The 21,695-nt window shown below is 41.7% G+C and overlaps 1 protein-coding gene and 2 non-coding genes across 3 annotated transcripts in view; 1 reads left to right on the top strand and 2 right to left on the bottom strand.

Annotated features, from left to right (window-relative positions):
* Positions 1-21,695, bottom strand: part of arr (low-density lipoprotein receptor-related protein 6) — an 801,354-nt gene that overhangs the window by 182,511 nt on the left and 597,148 nt on the right. The window contains exon 19 of the mRNA XM_080275999.1: positions 9,799-10,142. Within this exon, the coding sequence (XP_080132125.1) occupies positions 9,799-10,142 (344 nt within the window). The remainder of the gene's footprint in view (positions 1-9,798; positions 10,143-21,695) is intronic.
* LOC145404554 (5S ribosomal RNA) lies at positions 12,807-12,925 on the bottom strand. Its single transcript, XR_013898210.1, has one exon. It is a non-coding gene; the product is annotated as a 5S ribosomal RNA (ribosomal RNA).
* Positions 15,535-15,653, top strand: LOC145404524 (5S ribosomal RNA). The gene has a single exon (XR_013898182.1). It is a non-coding gene; the product is annotated as a 5S ribosomal RNA (ribosomal RNA).

Genomic DNA, 21,695 nt, shown 5'->3' with positions numbered 1-21,695 from the left:
ACAGTTGTCAACCATGAGAGACTTATGGATGATTTCAGAAATGACTGAGAAAATCAGGAAAACAAGAAGACTGATCAACCAAAGTAGTAATAATGAAGAGAAACAACATAGGTAGTAGGAAATATTTTGTCCCAGAGCAGTTGCACTCATTTCCTTTTAAAAATAGTTGTCCCTGTTGAAAGCAAAAAGCAGAGGAACAACCAGAGAGTGTTTACTACTAATTCGAGCGTTTTTAACCCAGAGATTGTGTTCTACGTTTGGTTAATATTACTTATTATTAATTAAATGCTACTGCATTTAACATTTGTGGACAACTACACTGTAAATACGTGTAAATACTTAGGAAGTTTCCTTTGTCGTGACTGCGCCTGTATGGTAGGATGATTGTGGTATCCTGATGGGAAAACAGAGCAAAGTCTAACATATCTGACACAGATAAAGTGAATATTTAGGTTTAGTTTTATTTAAAACTAAGATTAACTTGTCAAGATGAATTTTCCCTGAAAATATCATGAAGTAATTCACTGTATTTACGTAACTGTAATTAAATAATATTTGGCATCTCTGAATCCTATGAAGGGAGAAAGACTCACCATTTATCATTCTGTTCCTCAAGCTCATTCGTGCCACACATTATAAAAATAAGCACTAAGGACGCTTGGAAAGGCCCGAGCAAACCGACTGAGACCTCAAGCCCATCATTATCTGTTATTCCGACTCTACCTGGCTTAGTAACCTCATGATTTGGCCAAGTTGGGGGGACTAGCTAGGATATAAGGAGATAATTACTGGTGAGTTAGAGTTATACCCTAATTTCCTGGAACACTTCTAATATTTAAATTATTGTTATGGTAGGTGGGGGCGCTCACCATCCATTCACTCAATGTAGTGCTGCTGTCGGGTGTCTGCCCTTTCCTCGCCTCTATCCTTTTTTCCTTCCATCCTCTTGTCTTTCTTTCCTTCATTCTTTCCTTGTCCTTCTGCCTGCGGGTGACTTTACACTCCCTCTTCTGTCTTTATTTCCTTCATTCATTCCTCTTCCTTCTGCCTGTGGGTGACTCTACACTGACTGACAAGCCAAATGGTTCCTGTACACCAGGAAACGATTTACTACGTTGGGTGGTGAACATGTAACCAAATATTGGCGCCTGGTCGTTTAGTGGGTAATTATTGCGCTCCAATCGGATTATATCCAAGGGGTGGTTGGGGTTGATTGCTCAAGTAATGCCACTCAGGGATGAGTGAGGCTGGTCACTCTCATCTTAAACGTCAGGAGCAACTGCCTAGCCCCGGGCTCGTACGCTCCTCATGGGGCAATGTAGGACTGGATGATGGATGGAATATTTGTTGTTGTTAGACTAACAAAATGTAGAAAAATTTCTGACACAGGTGAATGAAATGGTGATAAATTCCAAAGATGACGTACGAATTACGTATGCTGAAATAGTTTAAGTAAAGAATTACTTAAATAAAAAGGCAGAAGAAAAAGTCATAAGAAAGGAAGTGAAAGAAATCATAAAAAATAAAATCCAAAACTAGACATGGAGGCTGCAGAGATTAACAAATCTATATAGTAATCAGTGGCATAGATGAAGAAGAAATAAAAAAAACAATCTTGTGGGAAAAAAAGATGGAAAATATATTGAACATACTGAAACAACTATCAGAGGATATCTGTGATAAAGATATAGAAGAATATAAAAGGCTAGGGAAATATGAGGGAAATAAGTAATGGCCCCTGAAAGTAATCTTCCAGAGTGCAAACACTAGAGGAAATATCAAAAAATACCAACAAACTCATGGGAAAAGAAGAATTTAAAAAAGTATGGCTAAAAATTAGTTATTTAAGAGGAGCCTGTGGAGTCACATGGAGAGACAGGCTGACGAATGAGGATATAAAGGAGTGTTGTGGTGTGGATGTGAATGTGATAGGAAGCGTTATGAGGAACACACTGAGGTGGTTTGGCCATGTGGAGAGGATAGAGGGTGAAAGACTGACGAAGAGAGTGTATGTGAGTGAGGTGGAGGGGGGAAGAGGGAGGGGGAGGCAGAGGATGAGATGGAGGGATGGGGTGGATAGGTATATGAGAGAGGGGGGTGTGAGCTGGGAGCAGGGCAGTGAAATGGCGGGGGACAGGGTGGCGTGGAGGCATTTTGTTTGTGGCCACCCCAAACGGGATTGAGGCGTCTGGCAATAGATAGATAGATAGAGATGGCTAAAATGATCATCAACTCAAGAGGAACTGGGTACACTAACGAAGAGGAAAGAAGCAAAAACAAAGAATGAAGAATGCTCTGAGGAAGAAAGGAGTAAATTTTTTTTACAGAGTAACTGGATTACAGGTACGAAAATGGTACATAACCAAAAGGGAATAAAAAGAAGGTAGGTGGTAGACTCACACAATGGCAAATATGTAAACAAGATCATTCTGATGTACACAAATGGAGATGGAATGGTATCTAAATTATTAGAGACGGAAGACTATACCAAAGAAAAATAACCACATATTATTTGCCTAATTGAAACAAAATTAACCCCAAGGATATCAAAAGATACCAAAACTTAGAGGAATACAATATATGGAGAAGAGATAAGAATAAAAAAAAAAAGACGAAGGAAGTATAATTTTAGCAAAGAAACATCTACAAGTAAAAAAAAACACAACTAGATATACCTTCAGAAGTAGAAATGATCGCCGCAGCGATTAACACCTCTGAAGGGAAAGTAATTATGGCAAATTTATACATGCCACCCAAAACAAACACTTGGGAAAGAGGCGAATATGAAGACCTGGCAGAGAGTACAATTCAGAGTTTAAGAGCATTATCACACTGAATGAAAGAGAAATATGAAAAAATTATATTACCTGGAGATTTCAATACAAATATAAATTGGAATATATACTCTACATGTAAGAAGCCATGAAAGCTGTTGGTATCAAAAGCTTCTGGATCTTGTGCAGGAGTTTTTCCTAACACAACATGTAACAAAAAACAAAAGAAAAAGAGGACTTGATGATCCATCAGTACTAGATCTTACATTTACCAGGCAAGAAAATGATATTGACAATATAATGCATCGCCCTCCATTCGACAAAAGCAACCAAGCAGTATTAAATTGCATCTTCAGGACTGTCTATGACACAGTTAACAGTAATGAGAGTTATAAAAAAAAAAAAAGCCTGAACTACAAAAAAGACAGCTACCATGATGTAAAGAAGTACTTCTCAGAAATAGATTGGGAAAAGGAACTTAGACGACAAGATTTATATGTTACGTACAGAAAATTCTGTGAATTTTATGAAAAAGAGTCCAAAATTATATACCACAGCACAAAGAAATAGAAATGAAAATAAAGAAATGGTTTAACAGAACATATATAAAAAAAAAAAAAAAAAAAAAAAAAAAAAAAAAAAAGGGACATGCTGTGGAACAGATACAGAAGGCACAACAGTAAGAGGGCATATAACAACTATAATCTATCTATCTATCTATAGCCCGACGCCCTAATCCCGCAAAGGGTGGCCGCAGACAAAACGCCTCCAAGTCGCTCTGTCACCCACCATTTGACTACCCTTCCCCCAGCTCACTCCCCCCCCTCCCTCATATACCTCTCAACTCCATCCCTCCACCTCATCCTCAGTCTACTTCTCCCTCTCCCTCCCTCCACCTCACCTACATACACCCTCTTAGTCAGTCTTTCATTTTCCATTCTCTTCACATGTCCAAACCGCCTCAGTGTATTTCTCCTAATTTTCTCAACCACATCCACATCCACCCCACAGCGTTCCTTCACTTCTTCATTCGTCAACCTGTCCCTCCACGTCACTCCACATGCTCCTCTCAGGTAACTCATTTCCACTGCTCTCACTCCTGACTTGTTCCCCTCTTGCAAGGTCCATGCCTCGCTTCCATACGTCAGGGTAGGGATCACAATACTATCATGCAGTGACTTCTTAACTTCCATACTCACCTCCCTATTTCTCATCACTGCTTTCAGTGTACCAACAACATTCCTTCCCTGCTGTACCCTTTCACGCACTTCATCCCCCAAAGTTCCATCCTTACTCATCACACTACCCAAGTACTTGAATGCACTCACATTCTCCATACCCTCACCAACTATAATCAGGTAAGAAATTATTATACAAAGATAAGGAGAGAAGCTGAAAGACAGTTTGAGGAACACATTATAAAAAAAAGTTGTGATCAATCGAAGTTATTTTACAGCTACATCTGAAGCAAAACCAAAGGTAAGGTAAAATACAGTCCATTACAGGCGAGGGGATCATCTATACACGAGAAATATATTTGTAAAGTACTAAATAAAAGTTTCCAATCAGTTTTCAGATTCTACAGAAGAAAATAATTTTGAGAGAAATGAAACAGGCATCTATCTATCTATCTATAGCCCGACGCCCTAATCCCACAAAGGGTGGCCGCAGACAAAACGCCTCCAAGTCGCTCTGTCACCCACCATTTGACTACCCTCCCCCCAACTCACCCCCCCTTCCCTCATATACCTCTCACCTCCATCCCTCCACCTCATCCTCGGTCTACCCCTCCCTCTCCCTCCCTCCACCTCACCTACATCCCACTCTTAGTTAGTCTTTCATTCTCCATTCTCTACACATGTCCAAACCACCTCAGTGTATTTCTCCTAATCATCTCAACCACATCCACATCCACCCCACAACGGTCCTTCACTTCTTCATTCGTCAACCTGTCCCTCCATGTCACTCCACATGCTCCTCTCAAGTAACTCATTTCTACTACTCTCACTCTTGACTTGTTCCCCTCTTGCAGGGTCCACGCCTCTCTTCCATACGTCAGGGTAGGGATCACAATACTATCATGCAGTGACTTCTTAACTTCCATACTCACCTCCCTATTCCTCATCATTGCTTTCAGTGTACCAAAAACCTTCCTTCCCTGCTGTACAGGCATGCCCATAGATATTACTCAATACATTATACAGATATCAAAAAAAGAAGTACGGGAAGAGTTAAGTAAACTAGATAAAGGAAAATCAAATGGTCCTGATGAAATTGCAGGGTGGGTGCTACATGAATGTGCAAATTGAGTTATGCAGACCAATATATTTAATATTCAAGGAATCCTTAGGTCAATGTAAACTACTTGACATTTGGAAGAAAGCAAACATTACTTCCCTATTCAAGAAAGGGAATAGGCAGAATCCACTCAACAACCTACCAGTATCACTAACCAGTGTTGTAAGATACAGTACTAGAAAAACTGATAAGGGAAGTTTGGGTAAACCATCTAGAAGAACACAATATGATAACAGAGGGGCAGTTTGGTTTTAGAAAGGGAAAATCATGTTACTAATCTGTTAAGCTACTATGACAGTTACAGAAACATTAAAGAGATGGATGGAAGGACAGTATCTACTTTGATTTCAAGAAAGCATTAGACAGAGTACCATACCAAAGACTTTTATGGAAACTGTACCATCAAGGAGGAAGCCAAGGCAACCTGTAATGTTGGGTGCAGGATTTTCTCAGAAAACGGGAAATGAGAATAGTACAAACAGGAAATTACTCATCATGGAGGGAAGTGACTAGCAAAGTTACACAGGGCTCAGTGCTGGCATCATTTATGTTTTTGGTATATATAAATGACAAAGACAGTAACACTGGAAATGGAAGCTATCTAAATATGTTTGCTGATTATGCAAAAATACAAAGGAGAATTACTAATGCAGACTCTTGCAGAAAGCTACAAGAAGAATTAAATAAATTTCATGAATGGAGCAATAAATGGCTAATGGAATTCAATGTGGACAGGTGTCACGTACAGTGGATTCTCAAATTTCGATGGGTATAGGTACCAAAAAACCACATCGAAATTCAAAACTGAGCTTCTAATGGGAAAAATTAGTTTGGGTCCGGGGCCTCCAAACTTCACTATGTAAAATCATGATATTTTGCCCACATTCCCTGTAAACTTTATGAACTATATATGTGGTTATGTAACTGTAGTTCCGCACTGTATTGCCATACTGAACTGTAGTTTAGAATACAGCAAAATTTATTACAGTTTGTCAGTATCCTGTCACAGTTTTTATTACAGTAGTTATAGTACAGCACACTGTACAGTGCTAACCATAGGTTATGGATTATTATCACTTGACTGGCTGGTGTTGGTGGTGTGTGGCAGGGGTGGACCACTCAGTTGAAGTAGCCTCCTCTGTGGAGGTATCCAACATGAATTCCTCAAAATGAAAATCATCCTTGAGTATCTGGACATCTGCAGTGTCAGCATCTTCCTCCTCACCCTCTTGGATGGTTATATCTTGCAACACCCTAGTAATTGGCCTGAAGAAGGTGATGATCTTTGACTGTTTCTGCTTATGAAGCCACCGAGAGCATCGAATCGTGATTTTGCATCAAGAAGTGAGGTAGGCAGAGCACTCCAAAATGCATCGAAATTCGAATCATCGAATTCTAAACTGTCAAAATTTGAGATTCCACTGTAATTAAGTTTGGTAAAAGTGGAAAATGACCAGATTGGGATTACAGTGCTCGTCAGAAGTATGGAGCGCCCTGCGTCCCTCCTGAGAAACAAACCTTTCAACATTGAAAAAACATATAAATAATGCATTTTATTTACCTTTAGTGCTTCGTAGGGTAGCCTTTACGTTTCTTCACGGACCTGAGACGTCTTGGAAGTGAAAGGGCGAGGCTCCTGAGGTGCTGGAGGGGTATTTTGTCCCAGGAGTCACGAATGGCGGCTTCCAGCTTAGGCAGAGAGCTCACGTCCTTCCCTTGGAAACTCTTCTTTACGAGGTACCAGAGGTTTTCAATCGGGTTGAGGTCTGGGCTATTTCCTGGCCAGTCTGTCATGAATGATACCTCGCAGTCACGAAGCCAATTGGTGACCAATTTGGCCTTGTGAGCAGGTGCACCGTCCTGCTGAAACACTCGTGCACCTGTTAGCTCGAAGGAGTCTGGTAAATGATCACACAGAAGCTCCAGGTAAACATCCTGATTCACTCTGAGGTTCTTGGGAAGTACAACAAGCTTCCCCAAACCCTTTTTTCTGAGAAACAACCCCATACCATGAGTGAATCAGGATGTTTAACTGTGCTTTCTACATACCGTGGGTCACTACCTTTGCGTGCTCCTCTGTTACAGGTAACACGAAACGTTGCCTCATCAGACCACAACACTGACAACCATTGCTCCTCACCCCAGTTTAGATATTTATTAGCAAAGGCAAGCCTACGAATTCTCTGGCTGCTAGAGAGAAGAGGCTTTTTCACAGGCCTGTGACTTGTGTAACCAAGCTCATGCACCCTACGAGACACTGTTCTCACTGATACCTCACCAAACACTTCCGGGTTGCTCTCCTTAATTTTCCTTGCAGTCACACGAGGAGTAAACTCCACTGCACGTTTTAAAACATTAACAGACCTTGGGGAAGTTTTCCTAGGCCTACCAGACCTCGGTTTCTTTGTGGGAACTTCACCACTGTTTTCCTCCCAAAACCGCGCACACCAACGACGCACTGTCGATCGTGCCACACCAACCAATTCACTAATTTCCTTTGTCTGGTGGCCTGCCTCCTTTAGAGCAATGATCTGGGATATGATTTCACTCGATAGTTCACGGGTAGGTGCCATAACAAAGCTTTAAAGGCCAAAACACTGCGGGACACTCGGTAAAAAATGGCGCAATTTGAGAGGAACACTCGGCAGAGTTCCTCTCTCTCAGGCAGCCCGTGGGCGACTGAGGTGGGAACCAACCAGCGTGTCGGAAGGCCTCAGGCTACCGTGACGTCATGCTCGGAGCTCAAACTTGTGGCTCAATTCTCACCCCCAAAAATGGGTGATTCTTTTTGGGCCATAAGTATTGCGCGCCCGGTGGACAACACTGAATACTTCTGACGAGTACTGTATAAGATCAGAATGGGAGAAGGACCTAGGATTGATTATCAGTAACAGACTACAGTACAATCCCAGTTAACCGGGTGGCTTGGGGAATTTACCTTCCCGGTTACAGATTCTTCCCGTATTTCTGATTTTCAAGTCAAATCTATACAAAGGCTATCACAGCAGTAAATACAGTTCAGGTACTCACCAGTCATATTAGGGGTTACACTAAGAGATTCCACCTGAAAAACTGCCTTGTAAACACACACCATGGTCATAACGGACGTGCGTGCAATGTCTAGCAATTTGCAGTACTGCAAATTGCACCAGTCCATTGTTTACCGAATTACTGTATTCATTATATGTACTGTACTCATAAAAATTGAAAAATAAAATAAAGAAATAAAAACTTGAACATTTATTAGTGAACTGATGATGTGTTAAGACTGCACTGTAGAATTATCACGACACCTGTGCCCCCACGTGAGTTTATTTACATTTCTGACCCCGACTGTTCTTCTTCTTCCCCACCTGACCTCCATCACTCCACCCCTCACCCGCCACTCAGCTGTTTTGCAGAAAATAAAATAAATGATGTACGTATGAAATGCAGGCATAATATTTATTTATTTTTCTTCCAACAAAGTAAACTTTCATTCCTATTAACATTTATATTCAGCCATTAGTGTTTTATAATGTTCGCCTTTTTCAAGTCTGTTGCATATGTCCAGCTTCTGTTTCAAGGTAAGGAAGATACGCTTACGTTTAGTTTGCACTTTAGGCAGTTTGGAGTGTACAAATTACCGTCTATCAGAGGAACACAATAGCAAGAGAGCTTGTTTACTGTCTGGTGGCAAAACGCAGACTGGTGATTTTTGGAGGGTGTGGAAGATGACTGAATTCAAGTAGGGGAAAGAGGGGGAGAGGAGGGATGGTTAAGAGGATTTGCTAGGGATTTACATTAGCCAGAAATGCCTTCACCTCGCTTTGTCTGACTTCACCCAGCCTCGCGTGACACAATCAAACGGTGGTTTGGCGGTCCATTCAAATTGGTGCAGTTATAACTTACTGACATTTTTACCAGCCCTTGAATTTTCCCGTTGTTCTGAGTATTCCGTTTGTCTGGATACCGGATAGCTGGGATTGTACTGTATCTCCGGCTGATGACATCAGTGGGAAGGTATGGAATATGTAAACATTGCTTGCTAATGTGGGAATAGCATTCACATATATAAATGGAGACATGCTAAGAAAGATGATAACAACATTCATCACACCAACCCTAGAGTATGCTTCAGTAGTCTGGAATCCTCATCTCAAAAAACACATAGATAAGACTGAAAAAGTACAAAGGGCAGCTACAAGATGGGTACCAAGGTTAAGGGATCTAAGCTACGAAGAAAGACTAGAAAAACAGACTCTACCAACACTACAGGAGAGAAGGAAAAGAGGAGACACGATTATGCTATATAAATGCATCTCAGGGAAAGAGAAAATAGACATAAATGGGTATATAACCTATATGGAAACATCAGCAAGAGGACACTGCAAAAATCTGCATACAAAGGATGGTGACAAAGAGGTAAGGAAATTCACTTTTCCAAATAGGGCAATTGATCAGTGGAATCCACTACCAAATGAAACAGTGTGTGCCAAATCAATTCATAAATTTAAGGATGTGTAATAAAAGTTGTTTAATACATAGGACAGTATGGGCTTGACTCATTCCTGTTAAGATATACAGTAATTAGGTAAGAACATAAAACACACACACACACACACACACACACATACATACAGAAATGTTTTGTGTGAGAATAAAGTTGGGTAAAGGCTGAGTAAGGTATCAGAAATAATGATGATGGTAAAACTATCAACGAAGTCTACATATGTACCAGACCAACCTGGGTGCCATCTAGCCTGGTGACATTGATGACGTTTGTTTTGGAACAGGACCAGAGGAGGACCCGGGTAAAGGGGTCCAAGGCGAGGTCCACAGGGAATATCTTGCCTAGATCATTGCTGACAAATATGCGCGCCTGTGAGCCATTGTGGTGAGCCCGACGTATTGTATGACTACGGCCATCAATCCAGTACACCAACTGCTCAACTGGGTCATAGTCCAGTGATCGCAACTGTCGCAGATTATGCAGGGGCAAGATCAGTGTAGGGCACTCCTCCCCTACACCACCTTCAACCAAGCGGCTGATCTCTGTCTTCTGACTGTAGAGCAGGAACGATGATGGTGCTGTTCCCCCCCCCCCCAAAGAAAAAGTAAGTAAATAAATAAGACAGTAACATAATATAATAATGTCTATATAATGCTTCCCAAACATTTGCTCTGTGGCTCCTGACAAAATGCAATAACCTCTGTGGCCCCCTTCTAGTTTCCATTGTTCTTTGAAATAACTAGCAGATCATCACTTGACACAGCATGCTGGATATCAGATTTTAACAACACAGGTAATCATAACTAATGATATGATGCATGCACATAAATGAACACTCAAAAAGTGAACTGAAAACTCACTGCTGCTTTAAACTACACATCTACTATCAACTGGAGTAACAGTGATTGCATCATACTAATGGCACAGCATCAGTCACCTTTAACATCCTGGAAAACTCTGCTTAACAGAGATAGGTAGACAAAAATTTATATAACCTGGTTGCTAATTTGCTAATGACAGCGCAGCAATCAATCTCAACCAACATTTCATCAAGACCTCTCCAAGTGTGTCTTTCAGTATGTGAATTACTTCATAGCTCTTACAAATTAATTTTGCACTGCCTCAAGGAATGCTCTTTACATTAGGGTCAACAGAAAGAGGTCTACACAGAAAATTTTGCCTCAGGAAAATTATCAGAAAATTCTGAGACCCCATATTCTCAACATTATCTCATGGTTCCCAAACACAATATGACTCCCAGGAGGGGAACCACTGGTCTAAACTAAACCCTATGATACATCTTTCAGTATAACTGTTGCTGACATGCTCTATTTTTGTCGTTCTGCTGTGGTCCCAAGCTTATTTGAACATGAACCTAATCAATGCAGTTTCTTCTGCAGTACACCACCATCCTTTTGGGGGATAGGGAAGGAGGTGAGAGATATTTACATAACAAGGGAGCTACTGCTCTCTTATAGTGGTGTCATCAAGTGAAAACATGCCTTTCCAGCACTTCAGCTAGATAATATAGTTGTATTACTGAAAAGGATACATGATTAAGGAAAATATCCATACACTAATTTAATAAGAAAGATCATGAGGCACTACATACTGGTGAAGTACTTTTCAATTATTGAAATCAAAACAGCAACTTGCTTCCTCTTAAGTAATCTAACAAATTATAGTTGGCATGGATAAACCAAAGATCTGTGGAATAAAAGCTATTCAAAGAACCAATGCAGCTACTCATTTTCAAACAAATATCTGACATCACTGAAAGAATATTGAATGTGTAATTAGATTTGCAACAGTCTGAGATAAAAGGGGGGATTGCAAAGGGATAGTGGGAGGGAGGGAGGAAGGGCAGAAGCCAAAAGGAAAAGTTAGCATCTCAAAGACCTTGCAGTCCATACCGAGAAGATTAAACACATCCCTAACATAACAAACTGCTGTAATTGGTACCAGACCCTTGATATTAAACTCGATAGTTAGTTAGAGTCGAACACCATGCTGTTCAGTAATTTCGTGGGTGTCTTGGCTTTTACCAAACAAAGATCGTTAAATACAGACTGTCGTTCAGCTGTATAGCTGTACACAATAACATACACCTAGGTCTAATTGGTTCAATCAATGGCTCAATAAATGCTCAATTTATGGCTCCTCTTACAATGCTGGTCACCCTGGACTGATGTGACACTCTGTGGGAGGTGTGTGTGTGTGTGTATTTACCTAGTTGTGATATACAGGAAATGAGCTACACTCGTGGGGTCCTGTCTCTTTTTTCTCATTAAGTCTAATTTTGCCTTGAACTCATTTAAGTTTATAGACTGGACGATCTCATTGTCCAGGCTGTTACACAGGTCTATGCATCCATATGGAAAGCTATATTTCTTGACATCCTTCAAATAACTTGACTTTTCCAGTTTCATTCCATGTCCTCTTGTTACTCTCCCATCCCATACAAAGAGATCTCTTCTGTCAACTTTATCTACTACCATCATGGCCCTGAACACTGTAATCATGTCGCCCCTCTCTCTTCTTTCTTCTAGGGAAGGCAGATCCAGCTTTTCCAGCCTCTCTCTGTAAGACAGATCTGCCAGACTAGGAACCATCTTGGTTGCTGTTCTTTGTATTCTCCCGATTTTATTTATATCTTTCTTTTTGTGTGGGGACCACACTACTGCCGCATATTCCAACCTGGGGCGGATCATGGCCACTATCAATTTTTTCACCATTTCCTCATCCATGTAGTGGAATGTCACTCATATGTTAGTCAAGAGACTGACGTCTCTCTATCTTGTTAATGTATTTTTCCAGTGACAAACTATCCTGGACCAGCACTCCCAAATCTTTCTCTTCTCTCACTTTTTTTATTGGCTCATTAACCATCATATAATTCAGTGTTGGCCTCTTGGTACTCTTACTCATTTCCAATATTTTACACTTTATTGCGTTAAATTTCATTTCCCACATCTGGCTCCAATCTTGGATCCTATTCAGGTTTTCCTACAGCATTTTAGAGTCTTCCTCGACTTCTACTCTCCTCAAGATCTTTGCATCATCAGCAAACAGACTTGCATAACTGTTCATTCCATCTACCATATAATTTACACAAATCAGGAATATTCATTCATTCATTGCCAGACGCCATGTATCCCAAATGGGGTGGCCAAAGGCTTAGAGTTAATTGTTTTACAGGGAGGGGCACTAATCCTCCACCAACCTCACTTGACTCGTAGGGATGCCAAAAGCATCTGGTGTTCCCAGGCGGTCACCCATCCAAGTACTAACCAGACCCAACGTTGCTTAACTTCGCTGATCGGACGGGAAGCGGTGTACTCAACGTGGCATGGCCGTTTTTTAACTGTGAGGATTCGAACCAGCGCTGGTAAGTACGTGGATACAGCAGCTTACCAACTGAGCTATCCAGCTAATACCGAGCCCTGTGAGACTCCACTTGTTAATTCCCTCCATCCGGACATCTATCTATCTATCTACTGCCAAATGCCATAATCCTGGAGGGGTGGCCATTTGACTTTGAGTTATTTGTTTTACAGGGAGGGGCACTAACCCTCCATCAACCCACTTGTTGACACGTAGGGAGCACATATGGTCTGGTTATATGGATACCACCCAGCATTGTAAATGGTTTCTTGGCTTACAGGAAACCATTTGGTTTGTCACTTGATGTAAAGTCACCCGTAAAGGAAAGAAAAGCAATAAGAAGTGACAGAAAAGATGGGAGTAACAGGAAGAGAGGAGGGCAGGCACAGAAAGAGAATGATAAAGACTAAGGAAGAAGTAGGCAGCACTACATCAAGTGAGTGGATGATGGTCGCCACCACCTACCACGTTCATCCGGACATCTTGTCCTTTATTACTGTCCTCATTTGCCTGTCTCTCAAAAAGTCTCTCATCCACTCCAGGAGGTTTCCTTTCAGTCCTCCTATGTGCTCCAGTGTCCACATTAGTCGTTTCTGGGGTACTTTGTCGAAGAATTTCTCCAAATCAAATACACACAATCCACTCAGCTGTCTCTCTCCTGTAGCACATCAATTGCTCTTGAGTAAAAGCTCAACAAGTTCAAAACACATGACCTTCCACTTCTGAATCCACACTGACTTTCAGCCAAAATGTTCATCTCCTACAGATATTGTATCCATCTATCTTTCAGAACTTTCTCGCACAACTCTAAGACTATGCTGGTAAGAGATACTGGTCTATAATTCAGGGGTTCTTTCTTGTTTCTTCCCATAAAAACTGGTACCACACTGGCCCTCTTCCATTCCCAAGGCACCTTCCCTTTTTCCAGTGAACATACAATTAAACCATGAATCTCATCCGCCAGCTGTTCTCTACATTCTTTCAGTATCCAAGTGGAGATTCCATCTGGTCCTAGGGCTTTCCTTACATGTTGAGTTTCCAGTAATTTATACACAGACTTCCTCACTCCACACCTTTCATGAATCACATTATCTCGTATCCTATCCACCCTCTGTACTCCACATACATTCCTCAGGAGTCCCACCTCCACTGCTCTGACTCTTGACTTCTCATTTTCATGCCACACCAGAGTCTTACATCCATATGTTAAAGTTGGCACTAACACTCCCTCATGTATGCCTCGTGCAGCTGCAACACTCAAGTCTCTGTTTCTTATCAAGGCCTTCATTGCACCAGGGACTTTTGTTCCTTGTGCCACTCTACTTTCAACTTCTTTTGCACATTTTTCTCTCTTTTCCATCACTGTACCCAAGTATTTGAACTTTCTCACCAATTCCAGTCTCTCTCCATTCACTGTGACATCACACTGGGAGTCACCTTCTCTCTCAATAATCATCACTTTACTCTTCTCTACATTTACTCTCAAGGCACGATGCTCACAGACATCAGCAAAACTCTGCACTGGCTTACCAAGTTCTTGTCTGGTACTTGCAAGCAGTACTGCATCATCAGCATACAACAAATTTGAGATATTCCATCTATCACCATTCATTACCAACGCCATACCTCTCTCTATTACTCGTGTTTTTTTACTTCTCACATCACCCCGTCCATATATATATTGAACAACCATGGGGACATCACACAACCTTGTCGCATGCCACACCAATCGTGAACCATTCACTTAGATGCCCATTAACCCTTAACCATGCTTCGCTACCATCATAAAAACTCTTGACAGCACCAAGCAGTTTACCATCTACACCATACATGCACAAAACTTTCCACAATCCCTCTCTGTCTACTTCGTCGTATGCTTTTCCAGATCCATGAATGCCATAAACACTTTACGGTCTTTCTCACAAGCCTTCTCTGCTATCTGTCTCACTGCAAATACTTGATCCACATATCCTCTGCCACTCCTAAAGCCACCCTGTTCATCACTCACTAGGACTTCTGATATCTTTCTTATTTTCTCTGTAATAATTCTTCCATATACCTTCCTTACCACACTCAATAAACTTATGCCACGATAATTCTTGCACTCACTTCACTCACCTTTGTTTTTGTACAGGGGTACAATCACAGCCTTTTTCCACTGCAGGCACAGTTTCACTCATCCATGCCTTCTTACATATCTCCAACAAGCAATTCATTCCATTCTCTCCACTACACTTAAGCATCTCTGCATACACCTCATCAACCCCAGCTGCGTTCCCATTTTTCAGCCGTTTCACAGCGCTCCTCACCTGTGCGAGTGTCACATCATCCTGGAACTGCATTCCATCTCAGCACACCCCCAAAACCAATCATGTTTACAGCTGCTCTGCTCTCTCTATTCCCATTCATCAGGCTTTCAAAATATTCTTTCCATCTGGTCCTTACTTCATCTCCATGGGTTAGTAACCTACCACCTGCATCTTTTACACCCTCACAATTCTTTCCGCTTTCACTTCTACATTTGCGCATCTCTTTCCAGAATAACTTCCTATATTCAGAGTAGTTCGCATTCATTTTTCTTCCCAGATCAGCGGCCATACCACGTTGAGTACACCGCTTCCCGTCCGATCAGCGAAGTTAAGCAACGTTGGGTCTGGTTAGTACTTGGATGGGTGACCGCCTGGGAACACCAGATGCTGTTGGCATAACGTTCTCCCTACGTGTCAAGTGGGGTTGGTGGAGGATTAGTACCCCTCCCTGTAAAACAATTAATTCTAAGCCCTTGGCCACCACGTTTGGGATACATGGCATCTGGCAATGAATGAATGAGTGAATCATCATTTACCTCCTTCTTTTTCCTCTTCACTAGTCTCTTTACATGCTTCTTGCTCTCGATATACTCAGTTCTTATTTCAACTGAACCCCTACCCTGTAACCAATTTAGCCGCTTCTTTTCCTCCACCGCTCTCTTAAGCTCCTCATCCCACCATGCCGCACCCTTCTTTTTTGTTGATACCCTTGCCACACTACACACCACTTTAGCATTCCTAACTAAGCAATCCCTATATTCATTCCACAGGCTGTCCAGATCCAATTCATTCCAGTTCACTGATTCTAAATCGTCCTCTACTTTGGTCCTGTAATCATCTGCCATTTCTTTGATCCTCAACTTCTCAACTTTCAGTCTTTCTCCCTGACTGCTTCTCTCTCTCTTGATCCACCTCACTCCTCTCAGCTTGATCTTGCATACCACGATCATATGATCTGACAGACCTCCACATTGTCCCCTCACGGCCCTCGTATCAGCAACCATTCCCATCATCGACTTCTCTACAAGCACATAATCAATCAGGCTTCTTTCAACACAATCCCCGTTCCCTCTATACCATGTATATTTATGTGCATCTTTGTGTTTGAAATACGAATTACAAATGCACAACCTCCTCTCCTGACACATATCCTTTAGCTGATTCCCATTATAATTTTCTCCTGGTACTCCATAACAACTCATTATGTCATCCTCAGGACCAGTGCCTACTCATCTATTCATATCCCCCATCACGGTCACTTTATAGCTCCTGGGCATTTCTCCCACTACTTTACCCAGCTCATCCCAAAACCTGTCTTTCTCTCTCTCACTCCTGTCCTCACACAGTGCATCTGCTACAATCACTGCCACTTTCACCTTCTCAAACTTGAATTTGACATACATACACCTCAAGCTAACACATTTGTAGTCTCTCATTCCACTCTGCCACACCTCATTCATCAACAAAGCAACTCCTTCCTTACATCTTCCTTGCCCATTCATTCCTGATGTTACACATTTCACACCCTCCCACTCCTCCACTTCACACCCTTTCATCTTCGTTTCACACAATACCATCACAGCATATGTCGCACTCTTGAACACATTCACCACTTCCACCCTCTTGCTCTCCTCATTCACACCTCTCACATTCCACATGGCTACGCGAGTCTGCCCATTTGGTTGGGGCCCCGGGCAGGTATTGGGCCCTCCAAGGCTCACTAAAACGACTGCCATGACTTAGTGATTTTAGATAGAAGAATCTGGGGGACACTTAACCCTGCCAGAAACCCCAGTTATATGGTTACCATCCAGTGTAGTAAATGGTTTCCTGGGTACGGGAAACCATTTGGCTTGTCACTCAAGTGCAGAGCTCATATGGCATCACTCTACACTGAGTGGATGATGGGTGGCCTCACAGTCCTTAACATTGCTGTATATTATTTAGCTACTCACATGAATGCACGAAATCGAACAATTTGGAAGAGAGTTGCTGAACGACAATTTCTTTTCTCCCGTGAAATAGGCTATAGTTAACAGTTTATACGACTCTCTAACTGTCTTGTTAATGTGTTTTTCTGGTAACAAACTATTTTGGACCAGCACTCCCAAATCTTTCTCTTCTATCGCTTTCGTGATTGGTTCATTACCCATCAAATAATTCAGTGATGGCCTCTTGGTGTTTTCACCCATTTCCAATATTTTACATTTTTTTTCATTGAATTTCATTTCCTACATCCGACTCCAATCACGTATCCTGTCCAAATCCTCCTGCAGCATTTTACAGTCCTCCTCAACCTCTATCTTCCTAAACATCAGCAAACAGACTTGCATAACTCTTCACTCCATCTACCATATCATTTACGTAAATCAGGAACATTACTGGCGCCAACACAGAATCTTGTGGGACTCCACTTATTACTTCCCTCCATCCAGACATTCATTCATTCATTCATTGTCAGACGCCATGTATCCCAAACGGGGTGGCCAAGGGCTTAGAGTTAATTGTTTTACAGGAAGGGGCACTAATCCTCCACCAACCCCACTTGACACGTAGGGATGCCAACAGCATCTGTTGTTCCCAGGCAGTCACCCATCCAGGTACTAACCAGACCCAACGTTGCTTACTCATTTATTTCCACAGTATTGAGTTGGAAATTCAACATTCTATGCTGAGGTTTGCCTGTGACAGATGTTAACCACCACAAGCACCAGGCCATGGAATTTCCTGCGTAATATCGTCCATCAACACAGCACTAGAATTATCAAGGGATCTTCAATCAAACCCTGCATTTTTCTTCCGAGATCAACTTTTGTATCGACACACCTCTACGATCTGTATCAAGTGGATAAAATTACACTTACTCATTTCTTCTCAGTGCTAAAATTAGCTATATTCAACTTTTTTACTTATTTCCATATATACACTTATACACTCACTATCTATCATTTATTTCAACTCATTTACTCATCTATTTTGTTAGGACAAAAATAAACAAAAGGCGTATTTCATAACACCATATCTTAATGACTGGAATATTTTCGCCACCACCCACGTTAATACCAGATGACACACAATGAGCCACAACAACAGACTCACAATTAGGAGAGCACCAAGGCAACACACCCCTTGTACAAACCTCACTACAAATTAAAGACCAAGAAATAAATACGGCAGTTTCAGAGGATGAGTGGGAAACCTCCTCTGACATAGCAAGTGACTTGCACACGAATGCCAATACAGTACACCCTCATTATCGACGGGGGTTAGGTACCTAAGATACCCGTCGATGCCTAAAACCGTCGATACCAATTTTCGTCTGGTCAGGTACCCTTTGTTTATATATTTTAGTATCCCTTCAATCACTCGTATGTAATATGCAGTTTAGTTTTAGTGTTTCTTAGAAATAAATTAGTTAAGCAACTGAAAAACTGAATATCATAATTAAACTACTTATATTAAGTAAAGAATTATGGAAAAAATAGCATAATCTCTGATGCTGATGCATAGTGGTCATACACTGGACCTCAACTTGTAATGGCTGCTGTATCATCACTTCTCTCTCCACTTACACCTCACTCCATCTAAAAATAAAAGGCGAAACCAGCAGTTGTAGCCATCCATACGTTTACATAACCGAGTGTGTAAAAAAATAAAAAAAACGAAAGCAGCAGTGGTGGTCATTCATACGTTCTAATAACTGAGAGTGTGAGGCAAGTGTTACGTTAGATCAGCTGTTCGCAACGATCTTCACAACACACGCGTGGTGCTGCTAGCTCATACCAGAGAGACCATGCTCTCCTATTTACTTTCATTCTCAAGAGCTTCCTTTCATTCTTGATATTCCATTTCTCCCAGACCTAAATTTTCACGACTGTATGGCAGTTTATGCTATCAAAGATAAATCTTAGTCTAGCTTTCGCTAGGATCTTCTTTTAGGAAAATTCAACTCTCCTTATGCTCGTATATTTCATATTTAATCTCTGCTTAACTTTTGCAAGAAATATCCTTTATTGACAAAAAATTCAACTCGACTTTAACATTATAACAAATGATACAGGAGCATGGGTTTTATCATATGTCCTGCTGCATGACCACACAACAGCACAGACACACGATCTTTTGCTGCTTTAAAGCCTGGCGCACTTTTCTCCTCCTTCGAAATGTACGTTCTTTTAGGCATTTTCTTCCACCACAGGCCTGTTTCGTCCGCATTAAACACTTGTTCAGGCCTGTACCTTTTCTCCCTTATAAGTTCAGCAAAGTCTCGTGGGTACGATTCTCCTGCTATCTGATCTGCTGAAGCTGCTTCACCAGTCATCCTAATGTTATGTAGACCATACCTTTTCTTAAAATTCTCGAACCAGCCCTTGCTGGCTGCAAATTTCTTTTGCCTAGAAGCACCAACATTACGAAGCCTATCACCATCGTCATTACTTTCATCACCATCATCACTATTTTCACCTGCCTCACTTTCATCACCATTATCTTCACCAACACCACTGCTTTCACCAGCAAACCGAGCATAGAGTTGTTTTGCTTTGTTTCTGATGAACTGGGAGTCTAGCAGCACGTGTCGACAGTTTATGTCCTCAGTCCAAATATTCAGTGCCTTTTCCATTTTCACCAAGGCATCATCTCTCACATGCATCGTTACTTTAGCCGATCCTGGTGTGCACGAAGCCAGAGCATCTTTAATGTCTTTTTCTCTCCGTTTTATGCCACGAACACTGGACTCATTCATGCCATACTCGCGACCAACCGCTGCATAGCTCATAACACTTTTAAGTTTTTGTAATATTTCGTTCTTTACTTCCAAGGTAAGTACTTTCCTTGCTCTCTTAGCTGCCTTATTTCCAGTTGGGGTGTTACAAGGGCGCTTCGGAGCCATGATGATCGCGAAAGCACGATAGATGTGGCCAAACACGATATGAGAACAACAGACAAACGTGTACTGATACTGTTGTTTGTTGGGTCGGCGGGAACATGCCGTGAGCACCCAGAGACACCTGGCGGGATGGCGTGCAAACTTGCTAGGAGGTGCCAATACAATTCTTTATTTTTTTATTTTTTTAATAATAATAATTTAACTCCCAGGAGAAAAAAAAACGTCGATAATCAAATCCGTCAATAAAAAAAACCTCGATAATGAGGGTGTACTGTACACTCAACAGGGTTCACCGGTCCGGTCGAATATATTCCACCATTCCCTCACACAACGATAAACAAATCCAAGTTCCTGTCCTTTATTACTGTCCTCATTTGTCTATCTCTCAAAAAGTCTCTCATTCATTCCAGGAGGTTTCCCTTCAGTCCTCCTATGTGCTCTAATTTCCACATTAGTCTCTTATGGGGTACCTTGTCAAAGGCCTTTTCCAAATCCAAATACAGTACATCCCCACAGTACGCGAGTTCCGAGTACGTGATCCCCCTTGTATGTAAGGACCTATTTTTTTTTTTTTTAGTGTATTTTTTATTAGTACACGAATTGAACTCCTTGTAAGCGAGACAGGTAATGAAGAGAGGCCCAAATCCAGGTTACCCCGAGTACACGACACTGCCCCCCCAAGAAGACATAATGGTTACCTACGCTCCGCCCACCTTGAGCAGGAGAGCAGCAGAAAAGGCAGCAACACCAGTGATGAAGAGTGAAGATTTGACCATGACGGAGATCAGCAGGGTACTGTGTGCCCTTGATAAATTCATAGGAAAATTCGAGGACATTGAACGCTCTCAGTTGCGAGTGGAGGAGGTGATGTCTTCACTGGACAGAACCTTCCGCCACTACACTGACAAGCACAACCAGGAAGAAAACAGACGGAAGCAAACACTCATCACCCGTTTCCTTTGGCTTGAACAAAGTGAGGAATCACTCCCTTCAACATCAGAAGAGCCATATCCTGAGGAGGATCAAGAGGCTGATTCGATGTCTGAGGTATCACAAATAGACTTTGAAGGTAGTGAAAGTGTTGAAAGTGCTGGTGACGAAAGTGGTGAGGAAGGTGGTGTATCGGATGGTGTGGTGGGTGATGCAGGAGATGCACGCTAGGTGCCTCATCCTGCCTCGGATCCTCTTCTTACCTCCATCATGCCTGTTGTCCTCTTGGGTAAAAGTAAGCAGCCATATTCTTGTTGGTTTAGTTAAGCCATATCCTTGTTGATTTACCTAGTAAAGCCATAATCTTGTTGGTTTACTTTATCTTAGGTAATATGTCTTAGATAGTTTCCCTGTATAGTACAATACTTAGGTCTGAAAGGCGTCTCAAGGGTTGCCCATGAAGGGAGGTGCCACCCATATGTAATTTTTCCCATAAGTTTATGTATTCACAGTACGTAAATTCCTAGTACGCAACGTCCTCTGCTGCCCATATAGGCGCATACTAGGGGAATGTACTGTACACACAATCCACCCAACCGTCTCTCTCCTGCAGCACGTCA

This window comes from Coenobita brevimanus, chromosome 63, assembly GCF_032717465.1.
Source record: "Coenobita brevimanus isolate Jiangsu-jjx chromosome 63, ASM3271746v2, whole genome shotgun sequence".
NCBI lineage: Eukaryota > Metazoa > Arthropoda > Malacostraca > Decapoda > Coenobitidae > Coenobita > Coenobita brevimanus.
The sequence above is the reverse complement of the archived record's forward strand: the minus strand, read 5'-3'. Positions and strand labels throughout refer to the sequence as shown.